General features: G+C 39.7%; 1 protein-coding gene across 4 annotated transcripts in view; it reads left to right on the forward strand.

The window, feature by feature from the left end:
• The first annotated feature begins 18,725 nt into the window (after positions 1-18,725).
• The window catches only part of LOC137713857 (protein kinase and PP2C-like domain-containing protein), a 29,220-nt gene continuing 26,260 nt past the window's right edge, over positions 18,726-21,685 (forward strand). For 3 of the 4 annotated variants that reach the window (XM_088684447.1, XM_088684448.1, XM_088684449.1), the window contains exon 1: positions 18,726-21,047. Coding sequence is in view for 1 of the 4 variants with exons in the window: in XM_088684446.1 (XP_088540572.1) it covers positions 18,787-18,909 (123 nt within the window). In the remaining 3 variants the exon portion in view is untranslated. The remainder of the gene's footprint in view (positions 21,048-21,685) is intronic. The other variant, XM_088684446.1, reaches the window with a different exon arrangement.

Raw genomic sequence — 21,685 nt, forward strand, 5'->3', positions numbered from 1 at the left:
GACTTGTTTATTAGTTGTTCTTCAATTCTTTTGTGATTAATTTCTTCTTTTAAGAAATTAATTTGTTGTGTTTTATGATTGATTAGATTGAGGGATCGTGATACGCTATCCTTCTGAAAATGTTTTAATTTTTTGAGATCTATTTCCTTGCATAACTCAAACGTGACTTTCTGTCCTAAGGCACAGGTGGTAATCCTATTCTGATGAACCTTAAAAGGACATATGAGTGCCATAAAAGGGAGATCTAAAATGACTGGATCAGAAATATTTTTGATTGCAAACATGCGCTTTTGGTATTTCAAAATTTAATTGCATTGGTGATTGGTTTACAGCACTAAGTATTTCTGTCGACTTATGAAAGTACTTAGTAGGTATTAACCATTCTTAAATGCAATTCAAGTTTGCACCCGAATCTATCAAAGCAATATTTTCAAAATGAAAATCATCAATTATTATTTTGATTTTAGAATACCATTTCTAGATTCTTATCTTGTCTAAATGACCTAAGATTAAATCTTTTGAAGAAGATTTGCTCGAATGAGCATCAGAAGAAGAAGAACTACTTTGTCCTTCATTAGGATTGTCGAAAAAAGTTTGAGTGCGGACTCTACTGAGATGTGTACGAATTTCTAGGTTTTCTAACTTTAGAAACCTAATTTCATCTTTGATTTTATTAACTTCACATTGGAGGTCTTTGGTTGTGATTTCTTTCTTAGTCTTATTAAACCTTTCTAAGGTTGTGCTAAGAGAGATTTTGGGAGTTGGCTGAGGGTTGGCTAGTGCCAGATTCATTGGAAGAAACTAATTTCTTAAGTTTCTTAAGATAGAAAGATTTGAGTTCAGGCTCATCGACTTTACTTATTAATTTGATAAGAAGATCTTGTTCTTCATGCTTATTAAGCACTGAAATTTTATTACAGCAAGCATCGGTGCATCCTAGCTTGATGTCGGGGAATGAGGGGTTGGTCAAAGAACTATTATCAGAAGAAGATGATTCCAAATCATCTTCTGATTGACTATTTTCTGTGCCCTTAAGTTCTAAGACTTTGATTAACTGAAGTTTCTCTTCCTCAGAGATCTTCAATTGACTAATTGCTTTCTTAACACGACAATCATTGGCGTAATGGCCATACTTGCCACACTTGTAGCAATTTCCTTTTTGTTTTGGGTTTTTGGAGTTGATTTTATATATATTATCTAGCAAAATATAATCAATGCACAACACTCAATTGCATAGAAAATAACATGGTATAACAAATGATCGAAATTCAGAATAAAGGTTTTTGTAGAAAATGATTTGAGATAAAACCTTATAAAACCCTACAGATTTCCTCACAAACGAAATTTGATGCCTGGTAATTAATCATAGTCTTTTATCATTTTTAATTTCAATACTTTCAATTTGAATTCAAGAGAAAAAATCTAAGGCTCTGATACCACATGTAAGACTAAACTTATCAAAATATAACTTAAGAGATTAAACTCATTGTAGACATCGAAATTTCGGTGAAATGAATGTTAACCAATAATTAAAATTTCAACGCTCACGTGTCACATAAATTTTACATGTAGCGTGTGACTCAACGAAAAATCGAAATAAATTGGAAAGGTCATCAAATAGGACACGTGTCAATATCTGGCAGAAATGATTTATTTCATCTGATTATTTAAATCCAAAAAATCAAGTTTTGGAATTCTATAAATAGGAGGCCAAGGCATTCATTTCAAGGGAGGAAAAAGAAGAGGAGAAAAAGAGAAAGAGAAAGAAGGAAGGGAATTTACATCACACCAAAACCTTGAAGCCTTGAAACTCTAAAGCTCTCAAGCAAAATCCCGAAGGATCAAGAAAACACTCTTCGTTCTTCGTCAAACCCTCCTTCAAGGTCAAGCCCCAACGGCCCTTGAAGAACTTCCGCCGACTCAAGATCAAGCCCCGACGGCCCCTTGAAGAAAGTGTTCATCATCCGTTCGTCCTAAGATCAAGCCCCAACGGCCCTTTGGATCAACAACCTCAACAAATCCACACATCCAATCAGTCTTCAAGATTAGGCCCAAAAGCCCTTGAAGATCCGCTCATCCATCAACCCTCAAGATCAAGCCCCGACGGCCCCCTTGAAGAAATCCATACACCCAGTCTTCAAGATCAAGCCCAAAAGCCCTCGAAGATCCGTTCATCAACTGTTCATCCCTAGATCAAGCCCCGACGGCCCTTTGGATCAACAGCTCATCCACAAACCTACACCCTACGAAGATAGAATCAGAGGATCAAATTACAAAGAGATTGTAACCCCAAAATCATTAAACATAAAATATATTTTGTACACCGTATTCTTGTTTCCTGTTGTAGGAATTTTTTTTCGTGTTTACAAATTTGGCACGCCCAGTGGGACCATCTCTACCTCTCATCTCTGTCTCCGTTCAAGATATTCAAGCACAGTCCATGGCTTCAAACAAAGAACAAGTCATGACTATCGGCACTACCTCCATTGAAAAACAGCTGGTTCAGATGAAGGAAACAATTGCAAGGCTGATAAAGACTGCAGAGGAGAAAAACTTGCAAACCGCCGGACTCATCAACCGTCTGGAGGCGCAACATGGTGTCATAGTGAAACCAAGCTCTCTTCCAACTAAGAGGACCGAAGAAGGCTTCAACCCAAATGCCTACGAACTCATGTCAAAGGCTAGGCATGACTTTGCTTCCTCTTCAAATCTTGGAAAGAAGGTTTCAAACACCGTCAACGACAAAGATCGCGACCTCACCGAGACTCAAAGGAAGTTGAAGGAGCATGATTATGGAGTTGATAACAACAAGGCTGGACTTGGCTTCACACCAAATGCACCCGCGAAGATTTCAAGCAAAGTGAAGAAAGCTAGCGCTCAACACATCAGCGTGAGCATTGAACAAGACCAAGAAGAGCCTAAACCCTCCCCTCGGACGTCGGTCTTCGATAGGATGAGCCATTCAAGCTCCAGGACTTCAGTGCTTAATCGCATTGGTGGTCAAGACCGAACCTCTGTCTTCAAGAGGCTTAACGCGCCGACATCCCAAAGCTCTGTTTTTGAAAGGTTGTTAAAGCCTAAGAAACAAAGCAACACAGCTATCTCTCCTCTGCGACGATCAGCTTCAGAAAGATTTGAAGATAATGGTAAGCCTTTTGGAAAGAGGAAGACAACACCAAAGGAAGACTCGATGGGTTAGGAGAAAAAAACGACGCTCGAAGCTTGATTCCTTCAAGGATGGAGCGCCAAGCAATCCTAGAGGTCGACACAAAAGGACCACTGAAGGTAAGGAGGCGCATCATCGTCCACACTGGCAAATCTTCATGCCAACAAACCCAAGAGAACGGTACTGAAGAGGAGATCCAAGATGTTTTCTACATCACGGTTCAAGAAGGTAAAGAAGACGAAAGCCCGAGGAAATACTCAGAGTCCCTACTCTCCGACCCTGATCCAAGCGGCAGTACAACCATGCAAGTCATGACCACTGGAGCAACTTCAATCGAGGAGCAGCTAGCTCAGATGAATGAAGCAATCGCAAAGCTCACACGGACTGTGGAAGAGAAGGACTTGCAGATTGCCGCACTTGTCAACCAACTACATGCGCTGCCCGACGTGAAAGTCGACCCAAATATTGGCCTATTAAAGAAAGAAGACGACGAAGAAGAGGAGCCACCAGCGGAGAAAGTTGAAGAGAAGCCGAAGCTAGACCAAGCAATGGCATCCATGGGATCTCTCTCTATCCAGCAGCTACAGGAGATGATCGCAAACACTATCAAGACACAGTACGAAGGAAGCTCGCATGACTCCATACTGTACTCAAAGCCTTACTCCAAGAAGATTGATGCTTTGAAGATGCCAAGGGGTTATCAGCCCCCAAAATTCATGCAGTTCGATGGAAAAGGCAACCCGAAGCAACATGTCGCCCATTTCGTTGAAACTTGCAACAATGCTGGGACAGAGGGAGACTACCTCGTCAAACAGTTCGTGCGTTCGCTGAAAAGTAACGCTTTTGACTGGTACACCGACCTCGAACCCGAGTCTATCAACAGTTGGGACCAGCTAGAAAGGGAATTCCTCAACCGTTTCTACAGCACTCGTCATACTGTAAGCATGCTAGAGCTGACCAGCACGAAACAGTGGAGAGATGAACCTGTCATCAACTACATAAATAGATGGCGCTCCTTAAGTCTGGATTGTAAAGATCGACTTTCTGAAACCTCTGCCATTGAGATGTGCGTTCAAGGCATGCAGTGGGGACTACACTACATCCTTTAAGGCATCAAACCACGAACATTTGAGGAGTTAGCCACCCGCGCCCATGATATGGAGTTAAGCATCACCCGTCATGGGAAGAAAGAACAGATCGCCGACTACAAGAATGACAAAGTTTTGGGGCCCAAGGTGGATAAGGCTGCGTGGAAACCCACCAAGGAAGCAATGACGCTCAACACAACTCCAGTCAAAACCCATACACGAGGCAAGGCGATTCAAACCGAAGCTTTTCGTGATCAAGAGATACGTAGACGCACTTTGAAGGAGCTTGAGGAGAAGACTTATCCATTCCCCGACTCTGATGTGGTTGCCATGTTAGATGACTTGCTGGAAAAAAAGGTGATCAACCTACCTGAGTGTAAACGGCCGGAAGATATGAACCGTACTGACAGTCCAAGGTACTGTAAATTCCACCGCTTCATTAGTCATCCGACGGAAAAGTGCTTTGTGCTAAAAGATCTCATCATGAAGTTGGCTCAGAAAGGGATCATCGAACTAGATCTTAATGATGTGGTGAAATCAAACTATACCTCCGTCACTTCTGGCTCTTTGAACTCAAAATCTTCGCCTCAACCGCTGGGGCATGCTCCAAAACCATGTCAGTCAAGTCAAGTGAAGTTGAAAGATGGACTCATGTCACTCCAAAGAAAATGCACAAGAAACATAGGTCTCCTCCACAAGTTCACCAATCGGAAAGGGGGCAAAGTAGCTACCGTCAACCTTCAAAGCTACATGAAAGTGTTGAGGATGATGAAGTTATGACACAAAGATCGTCCGTTGCCATCACAATGCGCGATTTCTTCCCCAAAGACTTCTTCAATCACTTAGTCAAGACTCCTTGCTATAAAGATTGCAAGGAATGCCTCTCTAAGATCGTTTGACAAATACCAAAAGCTCCTTGTCTGCACGAGTTGAAACTGCAAAAGACACCACACGCTCCTCGTTCGCACGAGCCTAAAAGGTGACAACCAAAAGCTCCTCGTTCGCACGAGCCTAAAAGGTGACACCAAACGCTCCTTGTCTGCACGAGTTGAAACTGCAAACGACATCAAACGCTCCTGGCCCGCAAGAGCATAAACTGTGTACGGCAAAATCATCATCAAAACCATCACTCATTTGAACTACGTTATGACTTGATCTCTTCTTTGGAAGAGTACGTAGGCAACTTGAAACTTCAAAACTTCAAGTACAGTCACATCAAAATAAATAAATAAATGTTTCATTAAAGAAAGTTAATTTTATTACAAAAGATAAGAAAAAAAAATACATAAGTTACTATGTATTAGAAAAAATATATATTCTCTACTCAAAAAAAAAAAAAAAAAAAAAAAAAAAATAATGTATACATGTTAGAGGGAGTCCTTCTACACTTAAGACTTGTGCCAAATCAAAGAAAACAGAAGTTGAGACCCACAAAAAGAGGAACCCAAATGCCAGGCCCATCTTTTCTCAAACACACAATTGTTTTGAGCTTGCTGTGCAAGGAGCTCTCTCCCTTTCTCTTTCTTTCTCTTTCTTAACATCCGAAGAAAAAAAAAAAAAAAAAAAAAAACAAACCAATACCCGCAATCCAAATCCTTTTTTTCGTTCGGGGATTTAAATCCAATTGGACAGGATTCAGCGTCCGTCTTCGCTGAGTCTTTCGTTGTTGCTGCTCTCCGTCTTTGTTCTTGATCGGACGGCTGAGATTCTTCCGGAGATTAGATCGAGGTATGCAGCAGGGTGATCAACCGGTGTTGAGCTTGAGACCTGGTGGCGGTCGCGGTAGACTCCTTGGTCCTCGCTTCGACTCCTCCTCCTCCGCCGCTTCCGGGCCGTCGTCTTCATCATCGTCGTCGTCTTTGGCTTTCGGTTCCTTTTCTTCTGATCTCCCTCTCCTCCGTCCCCATGGCAGCGCTCCCCCCAATTTCTCTATCAAGGCTGGAGATGCACGGTTTGAGGGTCGTGAGCGAGTGAAGTACACCAGAGACCAGATCCTACAGCTTAGAGAGGTTGTTGTGCTCCCTGATGAAATTCTAAAAGTGAAACAAGAAGTTGAAGCTGAATTTTTTAGTGGTGAAGATCAGAGCCGGGGTCGTGCGGAAACGCCAGCTCTATCTCCAACTCCATCTCCAGCTCAAAATCGTTATTCGGAGCACGACAGCCGGGATTGGTGTGGCCGTTCTACACCAATTCCTGCCTCTGGAAAGGAACGGTCTTGGGATACTCTTCGGGAGAATAAGGAGTCTGGTAATCGGTTTGATTACAGACAGCAAGATGCAAATCAGGCGTCAACTGTGAGAACAACCGCGTCACGGCGCTTCGTCTTCCCGGCGTGGCTCTCTCCGGCGAAATCCCGGAGTTTGTGTTCAGTCTGCACGACTTGGTCCGGCTGAACTTGGCCTCCAACATTTTTTCCGGTGCGATCTCTCTGGGTTTCAACAATCTCACCAGGCTCAGAACTTGTACTGGAAAAAGGATGGGTGCTCTAAATGTTCAGTGAGCTCCGACTTTGTTTGCCTCAACAATCAGCATTGCGCCTTCAAGACCTCGAGCTGCAAAAAACCATGGCGGCTCTGTGGACTGCAGCCTCAGAATCCAGTTGGCATTTTCCGGCACAGACAAGCACCTTTCGGTTCTTAACTCATGGTATGAAGTGGCAAACCTCAGGCAGTACTCGCTCTATGGTCTTTATTCGAAATTGAAGGACTCCCTCAGTAGCCAGTACAGCAAGATTTTCTAATTTAAACGGTTTCTGCCATTAGTCTTATCGATCTTCCGCCAAAACTGTCTAAGCCAAGCTCGACTCCAACGAGCTCCGACCCACCAAACAGAGAGGAAGGTTTGGGTTGTCTACGACTACATGCTTCTCTTCTAATGGCAGAGAGCCTGATTCTGTTAAGGGTCCTCGGAGTCGACACATCAAGGTCCCAAAAGTTGTCGTCCCTCTACCCATATTTTTCTTCACCTCCGCCGGCTCTGCTGTTGCGGCATCGTCCGATTCATCATCATCATCACTTGCGAGACCCGGGGAGTTGGGTGTCTTGAGAAATTCTTTTCAATTTTATCCTTGCTATCTCTACCGCAACGGATGAGCTTGAGAGGTGGGAAATAGACGCATACTACGGTGATAGTTGCTATTGGGGTGAAAGGGCAGAGAACGCAGAGAGGCTTCAGTGGTGGAGGAGCAAATGGAGCTCAAACTCCAACAGTAGCTTGTTGGCTGCCCGTCAACGCCTTCACCGATTGCAGCAACAACCATCCTTGCTGTCTTTGCCGCTGTCAACTCCTCCCGCGGAGTGTTCCTTCTTCATCTCCACCGAAGGAGACATTTGCAGCACTACAAAAAAAAAAAAAAAAAAAAAAAAAAAAAAAAAAAAACACACAACGGAGATCTCACCAAAACGCAGCAACAGCATCCACTAACTACCTCGAGCTCGTCACCCTGGCCACCATGATCAAAATCAACGAAGAGCTTCATTGACCGCTGTCAAACGACTAGCCGGTCTTCAAACTCGACGCCTTACACTCTGCCTCAAGATCTGGCTGCTTCTGTACATGGCTGCTGCCTTTGAATGTGATCAACAAAATCAAAGTTTGTCAACTCACACCCAAAGATCTCATCCGTCTGCTTGCCTCTGCTGCTGCCTTTGAATGTGATTGACAAAATCAAAGTTTGTCAACTCACACCCAAAGATCACCTCCGTCTTCTCTCGGACTCGGCCTGGGTTTTCACCCACAAACTCAGCCTTGCAGATCACCATATAAAAGAAAAAAAAATGATGGAATCTGGCTGGACAGCACCATGCACAAAAAAAAAAAAAAAATATATATATATATATATATATATATATATATATAATAAAAACAATGATGGTGCTTCTGGAACCATGTGCAAAAAGAAAAAAATATATATATATAATAAAGAAAAAAAACAATGATGGCGCTTCTGGCACCATCTGAAATATATATATATATATATATATATATATATATATATAAATGAATGGTGGATCAGTGCCACCGAAAGCAAAGGAAAGTAAAAAAAAAATAATAATAATAAATAATAAAATAAAATGAAAAGGAATGATGATGGACGGTGATGTATATGTTTTATCTGTATTTAGCACAATACACTAAATAAAATAAAGCATGTCCATTAATCTCCAAGAAATTACAAGCGTGTACAAAAAAAAAAAAAAAAAAAAAAAAAAAAGGAGCTTTCACAAAGGATGTTCACGTGAAGCCCCATTACTTGGCAAAACTCTCGGAGCGGGAGGCATTGGAGCAGAAGGTATCGGAGCAGGAGGCATCGGAGCGGAAGACATCGGAGCTAGAGCATTCCAGGCCTCAATACTTGGTGGAACGCTGGATGACCCAGGAAAAAGGTGCCTCTGGAGATAAGCTGCAAACCTTTGACGGTCACTTTGAATCCGACCTTCAGATTCTTGCAGCTCATCAAGCTTCCTCTTCATGCCCGACGAATAGTTATTTGCAAGCACGTGCAAACTTCTATTCTCGTACTTAAGCTGTTTGATCTCCTGCTTAAGATTTTCCATCTCTGCCATCAATGATTCCACCTGACGGGACCGAGCAAGCAGGCGTTGGCCCATGTTGGACACAGAGCTCGCACACTGAACACTAAGAGCGAGGGACTCTTGAACGGCCAACTCATCGGACCGTCCTGACAGCAGCCTACTATCTTTCAGAGTGAGGAGGTTCCTAGCTACTATTGTAGCTGTTGTGGCATCCTGCATCACAGAGTCTTCACCTGTAAGAGGACCGTTAGAAGATAAGAAAGAAGGGCGCCATACGTTACCTTGACGCGGCGCGCCCGTATCACTGCTGAGACTCAATTCTAAGCTAAGGTTCGATGGGTTTGTCATTTTTCAAAGGTGTTCAGAGAGAAGGGGTGAATGGAGATAATTCTCAAAAGGCCGGAGACGATTTTCAAGAATGGGCAACTTTCAGAGTGTGTATGTTGGAATGATCGATACCTCTGTAAAAAGCCAAGCGACACGACCACCGATTCAAAAATCCGGATTTTCCTGCGTGAAGTTCGGCGACGCGTTCGCGGCTTTTCAGAAAACGCGTTCAACTTTGTCAAAAGATATCTGACAAAGTCGAAAACACGTGGAGGCCATCATCGCAACCACACGTCTTTAGCCGACAAGCGCAAAGTTCGGCGACGCTTTCTCTGCTTTTCAGAAAACGCGTGCAACTTTGTCAAAAGTGGCGCTCATTCAGAAATCGAAGAGGCGTCGTTCAGAAATCAAAGAGGCGTCGTTCAGATATCGAAGAGACGTTTGTCGACAAGGGTAAAAGAACAGTACCACCACTTGCTATTAAGAAATCCCTATATACGTCGACCTTCATCTCTTATGGCAAGGCAAACCTGAAGAAAATGCCCAACTCTTCCTCACCTCTGAGGGCGCACTCCCAGCAAAGCCTCTCGAAATACACAATTCTTTTTTTTCCTTTGAGAAAACCTATTCAACCTTTGAAGATACCAGATGCCTGGAGTACAGATGACCCAGGAGGAAACGATAGATTGAAGCATGTGCTGATTCATTCACCGCTTCTTCAAAAGCAAAGGTATCTCATATCATCAAGGGCGAAAGCAAAGGTATCTCATATCATGCTTTTTCCCTATCTTTTCCTTTGCCCTTGTTCTCACCTGCCAAGACAAGGACAGAGAAAGCAATATGTCGGAACCTCCACTCAAACCAGTTGCCACCAAGAAGTGAAGCACCATTTAAATGCAAAGGTTGCATTCAACTCCTGCATCGGAGGACAAATACTACAAGAAAAGATGCTAAACCTGCATAAGGAAATACCACTTCTGCAAAGGGGAGCAAGTAAGGCAAGTGAAAATGATACATCGAAGCATGTGGAGACAAGCACAACAAATATATGTGTTGATTCATTCGCTGCTTCTTCGAAAGCAAAGGTATCTCATATCATGCTTTTTCCCTATCTTTTCCTTTGTCCTTGTTCTTACTCGCATGGCAAAGTGAAAGAAGCAATCAGCCGGCACTTGGAGTCAGTCTTCCGATCTGGAACCGACTACCTGGAATCTATTCCTGATTGCTTACCTAGTATTGCTCTCGAGTAGTCATCTTCAACGGTTGATACACTGCCAGAGAAGGGACAAGGAAACTTCAATCTTTCCGATTCGTATTCAATACGAATTGGAAAGATTGAACAAAGAAACAGGTCAGCACCTCCACCTCGTACTTGCCTGCCATATCCTGAAACCGCTCGTAGACCTTCGGGGGGAGACCAAAAGAATCCTGTTGCCCAGTTCAAGAGTAGCACAAAGGAAAATCAACGAGCGGAGGAGACCAGAAGAATCCTCCAGCCCAGTTCAAGATCAAGCCTCAATGGCCCTTGAAGAAATCACAAGTCCGATTCAAAATCAAGTGTTCACCACCCTTGAATCAAATTCAACTCCAGATAAAAAGAGTAAGTTCAGACCTTCGGAGGAGACCAAAAGAATCTTCCAGCCCAGTTCAAGATTAAGCTTGTGGAAAATCAACGATTGGAGGAAACCAGAAAATCTTCCAGTCGAACTCAAGATCAAGCCTCGATGGCCCTTGAAGAAATTTCCAGCTCAATTCAAGATCAAGCCTCGACGGCCCTTGGGTTGACATCTACATTAAGGGACTTCAAAACGCATCTTCTACACGTGACAAGCACATGTCAACGACGCGCCTTGAAGTGGGGGCATTTGTAGACATCGAAATTTCGGTGAAATGAATGTTAACCAATAATTAAAATTTCAACGCTCACGTGTCACATAAATTTTACATGTAGCGTGTGACTCAACGAAAAATCAAAATAAATTGGAAAGGTCATCAAATAGGACACGTGTCAATATCTGGCAGAAATGATTTATTTCATCTGATTATTTAAATCCAAAAAATCAAGTTTTGGAATTCTATAAATAGGAAGCCAAGGCATTCATTTCAAGGGAGGAAAAAGAAGAGGAGAAAAAGAGAAAGAGAAAGAAGGAAGGGAATTTACATCACACCAAAACCTTGAAGCCTTGAAACTCTAAAGCTCTCAAGCAAAATCCCGAAGGATCAAGAAAACACTCTTCGTTCTTCGTCAAACCCTCCTTCAAGGTCAAGCCCCAACGGCCCTTGAAGAACTTCCGCCGACTCAAGATCATGCCCCGACGGCCCCTTGAAGAAAGTGTTCATCATCCGTTCGTCCTAAGATCAAGCCCCAACGGCCCTTTGGATCAACAACCTCAACAAATCCACACATCCAATCAGTCTTCAAGATTAGGCCCAAAAGCCCTTGAAGATCCGCTCATCCATCAACCCTCAAGATCAAGCCCCGACGGCCCCCTTGAAGAAATCCATACACCCAGTCTTCAAGATCAAGCCCAAAAGCCCTCGAAGATCCGTTCATCAACTGTTCATCCCTAGATCAAGCCCCGACGGCCCTTTGGATCAACAGCTCATCCACAAACCTACACCCTACGAAGATAGAATCAGAGGATCAAATTACAAAGAGATTGTAACCCCAAAATCATTAAACATAAAATATATTTTGTACACCGTATTCTTGTTTCCTGTTGTAGGAATTTTTTTTCGTGTTTACACTCATGAACCACGAATTTATACAATGTTAAATCATAATTCGATAAACACAATAACTAACTAACTAGTAGAAGCAGTAGAAGAAGAAGCCAAAGCATACTTCTAAACAATGCACCATATCCTCTTTTGCAAAACCAAAAGTTCTCAAACTAAAAATAGGTGTTAGTTAAATATTAAGCATATGTTTTGTGAGAGCAGAGATCATTATTTATATTGAAGTAATCCTCGTGATTTTCCTATTAAAATCAACATAGGAAACAAACACACAATTCCAATCCAACTATGAGTGCTAAGTATCAAGATTTAATTAAAGTTTCAATTGTGAACTGGTTAGGACAACTTTAAAATCTACAACAAGAACTTCCCATACCAATTGAAACACTATAGCCGGCTTCTAGCACTCACAATCATACTCATATTCTAACAATCATTTTTGTAAATTTCAAAAACGACCTCAATTATCCAAAAGCCTATTTCCTTACATCCCTAACATAGCCACATTTACACATATGCTCTACAAAACTCACGTCTGGACAATTAATATTTGCTCGTTCAGGCAAAGGTTGGACTGTGGTTCGTGACACACCCCAACCTGGAATGTCCACTTGGACTTCGAATCGAGTTATGATGGTCGACACTTGGAACGTGACGAAGCAATAAAGTGTAGTGATGTGGAAAATGTGTGTAAATTTAAACCTAAAAGTGCCTAATTTTAAGAGTGCACTTGTGCGCGGGAAAGAACTCATTTCACACGTGATGTCAGATTATAAGTAAAGTACAGTTAGGAGGATGAGAATCATACCCACGAATGTAATCCCAATACCAAGATTTGCCAATAATCCTTGTCAACATGAAAACTCAGCTGCTAAAACCTGGAGGGGCGAAAAACAAGGGTGAGTGGGCCTAGAAACAAATCTTTGTAAAACCCTTTTCGAAAACATAGTAACCCCTCACTGTAAAACCAATATAGTTTCCAAAATATACATACTACGTATAATAAGAGAATACTTATCGTAGCCTGCAAAATCTCAAGAATTCATTACGGCACAATATCTCGTAAATAAGGGCATGACATTCAAAATCACAAAATCTCACATAAGTAACATATCATAATGGGTGCTGATCAACACATGCTGACACACAAGTTCATACAGAGGTATTCTGACATGAACAAGACTGGGTGTAATCATAATATACACTCTAGTGCTACAATCAATTAAGACTGGTGCTATTCGCGGTCACATACGAGTCGAAGTTGCCTATTGCAACCTGTATGACAAGACTGGCACCTACTTGGATCCAAGGCGAGCGTGTAGTGTGGATGTGAACATACATGTGAAAGACTAGCCCTGACCCTAAGCGAGCACTAACATCGGGCGCAGCAAACGATGAGCAGATAACACAAATATAGTCACGTCACAGTGATTCGATAGTTCTAATCAACATACCAATATTCATAGTCGTAGGTATAATTATAGCATCAAAGATTATAAGCATACCAATGCATCTTGTAGGATGTAGCATATTTCATAAATTCCATCATTTCGCTAATTCTTATAAACTTTAGTCTAATCCAGGCGTACGTAAGAAATTCTTTTTCAAATTCATAAATGGAAAATATCAATCACACACACACACACACACACTATAAAAAGGAAAAGACCCACTCACCTGAAGTTCACGCTACAACTCCGTAGCACGAATATCGAGGGGTCATGAACGATCGTCGCCTAGAACAAATATCAAATCACGTCTCAAAATTCTTATCGATAGAACATGTAACTTACATACAATGTTCTAAAAAAAGGCCTAGGCTCTGGGTGGTGGTGAGTCGAGGCGTTTTCTTGCAAATTGGTTGGCAAAATCAGATGGGCTCTAAGCGACTGTTGTGTTCCTTTCAAGTGCAAAAATAAGGATAGTGTACTGGCACAAGTAAGGGTGTCGAACCACAGGGACTGATTAGACCTCTACAAATTACTAGCTTTATGTGAACCCTAACTAAAAAATGAAACTAACAAATTGAGTTTTGATTTTGATTTGAGAAGTCAAGTAACTTAAAATGCAAGAAAATGTAAATATGAATAATAGAATGATTAAAAAACAATGGGAATGTAACTAGGGATACCGATTTCACCATTACAAGTCAATTCCATGAAAATTAAATCAAAACGCATTCAACTCTCCAATTTGCAACTAGGGTTCGTTTCACTTATTTATGATCATCCATTTGATTTGTGGTTGTGATCAAGTACTCCTAATCTACAATCTAGTTGTGATGTTCAACATAGATTAGCAAGTAAGAATCCATTAAGAACAAGAAAACTTCAAAGAACCAAAGAAATCACATGGCAGGATGTATGCATGGTAGTTTCTTCATTCATTCACATGTCTACCAAGATTAAGCATGATGTGTATAACCTTGATCAAATAATTCATAAGCAGCCCTAATGGTGATCAAACATTAAGATTAACAAACAAATTATACTATAAAATCAGTGAATGAAACATACAAACAGATTAATGAATCGATACTTTAACTTAATAACATAGAATAGTTTTGCAAGGCTACATCGAAATCCCGAACTATGAACTTGATTACACAACATGATTACAAAATATATAAATATCAAGAACAACATGAGTGAAACTAAAGTTCATAGAAGAAGCCCCCTTGAAGCAATTATGATGTTGAAATCTTCCAAGAACAGCGTGGTTGCATGGTTTCTTCGGTGGCAGCGGATGGTGAAGGGAAATAGGGTTTTGTTTCTAAAAGAAAGGCCAAAGAAAGAGAAGAGAGACAGCTCTGGGCGACCCCAAGGGGGGCTTGTAAAAAAGTGATCTGAAACCTAGTATTTATAGGCTAAATGGGGTTGTAGCTGATTGCAAGGTGATCCCAACCATTAAGCCAAAGTTTTGAATGTTTTTCCTTATTTAGCTTCTCCAAATCAGGTTAGATATTCCAATTCCTTTCCCATTTTGCTCCTTGTCTTCTAACAAGCCAGGTTCATCTTGGATCCTTTATTTGGGCTTCAAAACAGGCTACTAAACTTCTTTCCACATTTGAATAAGGATCAACCCCAAAAATGGCATGTTTTCACTTCTTTTGCCTTCAGATTGATCATAAAGTACATGTAACTACAAACAAACACAAAATAAGGTAAAATGCAACTAGTTTAACTCAAAAACGTCACAAAGAGTCTAGAAAATGGATGGTATAAATGCATGAAATATATGAGTTATCAATGGTGCCTAGGCGGTTTTTTTTTTTTTTAATGAAATTAAAAAATAAAATAAAATAAATCCTATATAAGTCTAAGTGGTTTAAAATTGTGAATTTGTTGTACATGTGTCATCCTACAATATTCCTCAATATGGTTATATGGCATATATGCTTAATGTGTTTTTTAAATTTTGGACTTGTTGGATACTCTTTTTGCATTTTACCATTTTTTTATTATGAATCCATGGATTTCATAAAAGTATAATTTTTTTTAGTGTCAATATGCACTTATTTACAAGACATACAAGAAATTTACCTAAATCCACCTAGGCCGCCTAGGTGCTAGGCGCCAGCCTGCCGCCTAACTAATGCCTAACATTTTTTAGAACCTTGCTTACATAAAACACATCCCCAAGGACATTCTAGAATGATTTGTAACCCATTGACCAAAAGTCAACCGTCGGTCAAAGGTCAATGGTAGGGTCCACAACCCTACGTAACTCGATCCGAATGATCCGTACCTCAAATTTCTGATCCGTAACTTCCAAGATTCACATTATGCTTCTAAAACAACATACTAAAATCTTACCACTATCCAACGGTTGGATCTCCGCCAATCACGATTCAAGTGGCAATCAACGTTTTATTTTATGAACTTACAAATCCAATTCGGGAAGATCCGTACGATGGATTCCTGATCCGTCAGTTTTATGGTCCTCAAATATTACATACTATAATGTATAAGGTTTGGTGACAATCCAACGGTCGAATCGTCAATTCACATAAGGATCAAGTGGCAGTCTCTATCAAAACTATGTTCAAACGATGAGATTTCATCAATTGGACTTCACCTATGAAATTGGGGTATCAAATTTAGCCTAGGAAAGTCAGGGGGTGCCTCGGCCCGCGTGCCACTGCACACTGTGACCGACCACCTCAGCTCACCGAAAAATTCAACTATTTTCAAAACCAAATTTTACAGGCATGTAGAGCAAGTCAAGGGGAACAATTTTCATACCTGGGCTGAGGTCCAATTCGGCTGAGAAACACCTAAATTTTGCCTCAATCCGCCGGAAACCCTAGAAATGGGTGCCCCTTAATTCGTCCTCAATTTGCCTAACGCCCCCAATCTTGTTTGGGCCTTGTTCATGAGGTTGAGAGAACTTGAATGAGTGTGGTGGTTGTCGCCGATGCTAGCAAGATCGACAGATTGCCGTCGAGTGTCCATTGCACCCACCAGTGCAGTTCATCACAAAATTGGGGTCAAACCCAGTTAGGTTTGGATGGGAAAGTAAGAGAGAACATCGGTGAGTCTGGTGGTGGTGTTGGATAACTTCAACTCGCCAGAAATCTGACGGAAACGGTGACAGAAAGTCACCAGAAAACGGGTTGGAGTCGGGTGGGGTGTACGGATTGACGGGATCTAGTGTTCCACACCTCTCTCCCCTCTCTTGTTTCTTATTGGCTTCCTACCCACCTTTTTCCTCCTCTGATTTGTCCCCCTAATTTCTCTCTTCTCTCCCGCAACTCTTTCCTTCCTTCCCCTTATTTTCTATAAACTAATATTAAAATAATAATATAAAAACCAAATAATGTTAAAAAAGTTAATATAATAATTATGAGAAATATATAAAATAATAAATAGTAATCTTTACAAAAGTACTTTTCGGATTTGTAGCTCTATAAAACCCCTATCATAACTCCGGTTTGATTCAAATTATGATTACACGATCATTCTGTTGATAACTTTGAAAGTACGGTAAAATGGTAACTTGCACACGTCCCGAAAGGATGTCAATGGAAGTCAATAATCTCGCATCTAGGGCATTTTCGTCAATTCATGCTTTTTAAATTTATAAAAACGTAAAATTAGGGATGGGTCGTCACAGTTCGTCCGAATTTTCAATTGAAATTTGGGCAATAGTCATCCGAATCTAATTGACAATTTCAGTGGGATAACACTGAACAAGCCAAATCTTTATGATTAGGTGTTTTCGGACGTTGTACGCGAAAAGTTTTCAGATGAGTTATGTAGTAAATTGCCGAACTTTGTTTGTGAAATTGGCGTCCACCATTGAGTATTATTTGCGTTGGCCTCTTCTATCCAAGTTTGATTTTAAAGACCTCGTCTTCAAAGCAAACCCATTTGGGGTTGGTGCCACTTGCAACAACAATCGATTTGACCAAGAAAAAGAAAAGCAATGGAAGGTGATGCTAGAGAGATTCACCGAAATGTCTGTAAATGATTCTTAATTTTTAGAGTAATGCTAGAGAGACTAAACTTGTAAACAAAATTTTTTTTTTTTTTTAATTTACTTTTTTTTTTTTTTGGAAAAGAAGGAGAGAGAAAAATAATTTTCTAACTTTTGTCCAAAATCTAGTGATGTGGATCCTTTCCTCATATATGTGTACAACAATATATACATAACACTACATCATAATATTATCCTTTTCTTCTTTTATAGAACACTATAACCCTTTCAAGATATGATATATATATATATATATATATTTTTTTTTTTTTAAATAACCGAACCAACTTAATATTAGAAATAGCTCGAAACACCTTGAGCTCGGTATTGGGCTCAAAATTTTTAAGCTCGTTTGAGCTTGGCTCGTATAAGAACCAAGCCAAGTCTAGTTTCGAGTTCAAAAAAAAAAAAAAAAAAATTAAACAAGCCAAACTTGAACACAGTAATACTCTGTTCAGCTCAACTCATGTACAGCTCTACCTATAGCCACATTTTGAATTGAGTTAAGAATTATAAGGCCCAAGATTTAATTGTTTTTAGTAGCTCATTATGAAATCAATGTTTTCACATAATTAGGACTTGTTTGTTAACGATTTACAAAACAGTTTTTCATTTTACACATACAAAAATGCGTTTAGCATATTGTTTTGTGAAAATAAACTTAAAAAACAAAAAACGAAGAAAATAATATTTAGCTTAAGTTTTGTAGAACATCAACTTGATGTTTCATTTGTGTTTGAAGAACAAATTTTAAAATAATAGAAATTTTAATTTTAATTACATTAGATCAATACATCACATGGACGTCGATTTCTAATAATATCGTAATGTAAATAAGAAATAAAGATTTAATCCTAAATCCCATATACAAAATCTTTGATCCAGAACTTATGTGCATGTAAATGTGTAGACATAAATTAACTGCGTTCAACAAGAATATGCCACATAAAATTACATGTTCAAGAAGATGATAGTTCTATGGGGACATGGGTACTCTCCGGATCCAAGTATCAAAATCTACCAAATTCATGTATCCGAACTATTGACATTTGATTCAATAGTTAAAGTGGGCCCCTTATTGTAACTGTTGGATTAAATTTCAATAGTCTGATACTTGGATTTGATGGATTAGGATACATGGATCCGGAGAGGACCCATGTCTGTTTTATGGTACCCTCTTTATGTTGTGAGTAGACAAATTCAGAAGGAATAATGCTAAGAAGACTAAATCTCTAAACCAAATAATGTGGATGTTGATGATTGGATTATGAATTTTGATTAACGTGTTTATTTTCTATTAATGACATATTATTTGATTTGCAAATTTGATTTAAAAATTTGGGGTCTTTATGCATTATTTAATTCACAAACTCTCCACCTTGGAATAAAGATCGAGAAGAAGAGTAGCATCTGATCTGTCCATGCTCCCAGTTGACGCTTTCTATGTTCTAGTATGGTGGTGGAGGCGGAGAGGGAGCAGTGTTGGGTCGAGAGAAATGCAGCAGCAATTCCATTTCTCTCCTCCATCCTCCACCCTCCTTTTACACTCTCCTCAAATCCATTGTCCGAGGTAAAGGTAATTATTAACACTCCCTCATAAGCCTCTGTTTGGCTAATTAATTGATTCTTTTTGCTTGGATTATGGGACTAATTGTGCGACTAGGGGTTGGGAGTTGCTGTCAAGAAACCCATCCATTCTACTTGTGATGATCTTGATAAATTCCACAAGGAATTGCATTTGCTTTGGTATTTATATGTATGCATATGAATCTTGATAAATTCCATATAGGAGTACTGGCAGCGAAACGGATGATTTAGAGAAAAGAAATAAAACTAGAGATAGGTGTGGATTCACTCCAGGGGCTTCATATCCAAACTACAAGAATCACACCGGTAGGATTCAAGAAATCGCTCTTAGACGCATTATGCATCACAGGATTTACTCCTAGAGGCCTTTATGAACAAAAGAATTGCCCTTTTGATTAAACTTAATCAATACTTAACATGAAATGATTTAAAAGATTACAACAGGATTGGCTTTTAGGGCACATTTCTAACAATTTGGAGATTATTTTCAGTCTACTCTTCTCCAATACATATAGTACATGTTACAAATAGACTTTGAGGTCAACTGTGCAACATTAATCGTGCCATCAAAGAGATTTCACAACTTCTGCAGCGGATATTAGATAATGTTTCACCACCTGAAGCCCGTAGTTATGATATCTGTCAATTCATCCTCGGTTGTTATGAACATAATGAAGTGCAAATAATTCCTTGCATGAAGTTTTCCTTCAACTCTGAGGTACTGATAGTCAGAAATAATAATGGGAATATACTACAAATACCTTAGGATCCTTTATGCCACTCCTATATGAGTCTCACTATTACATGAATTGAGTCACCTTCTCAACAAGTCGAGCAACCATTTGAATCAATATATCATACACATCCTAACCCCAAATACAAAGAGTTTCAATTGAGGGATCCCTCAAACAACACTGTGGGGCACCTTGTAGGATCCACATTTCTTCGAAAGATCAAGTGCATTCAAAGATTTTTCGTGCAAAATACCTAAACATTAAATATAGTTATACAATTATAAATATAAATGTTTTCATATCACAATGAATAGTTGTGTAACCAAAGTTTAGAAATCAGAAAGAGATTTAGAAGACAAGAGGAACTAGGTCTGAATATAAGAGAAATAGAAGAACTGAGAACAAGAAAACAGATCGAACAGATAGACCGAAGAGAAATCTAGAACAGAAGGGGAGATCAGGGTTTAGAAGACAGAAAGGCAAGAGATAATTCAAGGAAAGGTAATCCTAACACTACTAGAAACAGGAATATACAAATAAACTATACGAAAATATCTCTAAGATTTTATTCTGCATCATTTACTTTTCAGTAGTAGTATCATTATTAATGTTTATTATCCTATAGACTAGTACGCAGTTTAAATTTTTGTCCTCTTTTTCCCATGAATATGAAATTTCAGTATGATCCTCTTGCAGTGAGCTTCTTACCGGTGTTGTTTCATACACTGAACTTTGTGCAAAAGCCCAAGTGGCATTTTGTTGAGTGCATAAAGTTATACTTTTATGCCCTCTTTTACTTAGGTTTTTGACTTAAAATTTCTATGCTTCACAAGGTATTTTGTTGTTTGTATTGTGTTTCAGGATGAAAGTAAGGGCTTGAAGAAATCATCTTATTTTGAATATCTTAAGAGCCTAGGATGGATAGTTTGAAGCCCAACTCGCCAAAGACCAGACCATAGCCCACGAGTGGCCCAAGATCCACCTGAAAATGCCCTTGCAAAACAGCCAACTTGTGAGCTTTGCCCTGAAGTTCTCAGAACGAATTAGAAAATGAGCCATATATGGTTGGAAAGCCCTGGAAGTCTTCTTTCTGATGGTCTTTACAGCTTGTGATTTGGAGGTTTCGACAAGAAATTATGACAGAATAAAGAGGAGCTGTTTAGTTACAAATTCTGATAACAGCTATTTTTCAATTACTCCTATATTAAAAGCTGATTGTAATGAGCTATAAATGAGATTCAATTTAAGGATGTAAATGTGTCAGATGTTAGATAACTCCTAAGCCTTTTAATAGGAGACAAATACACAACATGAGGGGAGAAGAGGAGAAAAAAAATCAGAAAAACACAGAATCTGGAGAGAGCAAGAGTCTTCAGCCTTGAGCATTTTCTAGGTTCTAGCTTTCCTAACTTTTATGTATTTTGTTATGTTTTTAATTTAGGTTATGGATACTTAGGGCTGCTTTGAAGCCCTAGACATGATTGAATTAATGTTATGATGTAGTTTTAGTTTATCAATTTCATTTGCAAGCTAGAATCAGTTTTCTGTCTCAATTGTTTTAAACACATATTTTCAAGCTTAGCTACCTTGTTTATGTTTGCTTTCTGTTGAGAATTGATAGGAGCATATTCATGCGACTTAAATGGCTTGTTCTCGTGCATTTACGTTATGTTTCTCTCGTTATTTTAGTCCTTTATGCTTCTTTTGTGTGTTTTCAGGTTCTAAGGGCCTAGGGAGCATGAAAGTGCATTTTGAGGCCATTTGGAGCATTTTTGGGCATGGATTGGATAGCTTATCCATGGAGCCAAGAGGATGGACGAATTTGAAGGCCTTGTATGCACTTGAAGACACAAAACAATGGCCCTAACCCAATCACATAACACCTTGCCATGGGCTTAACACAAACACCATTCCTTGCCATGCAAGGAGGAGCAATTTGGGTCCATTTCATGTACTTAAACTCTAGCCCAATCCACAATCACATTATGCCATACAAACCAACCTATTTTAGGCCCATTCTATGTACTTAAA

This window comes from Pyrus communis, chromosome 14 (assembly GCF_041283825.1).
Source record: "Pyrus communis isolate YQ-2024b chromosome 14, ASM4128382v1, whole genome shotgun sequence".
NCBI classification, from domain to species: Eukaryota; Viridiplantae; Streptophyta; class Magnoliopsida; order Rosales; family Rosaceae; genus Pyrus; species Pyrus communis.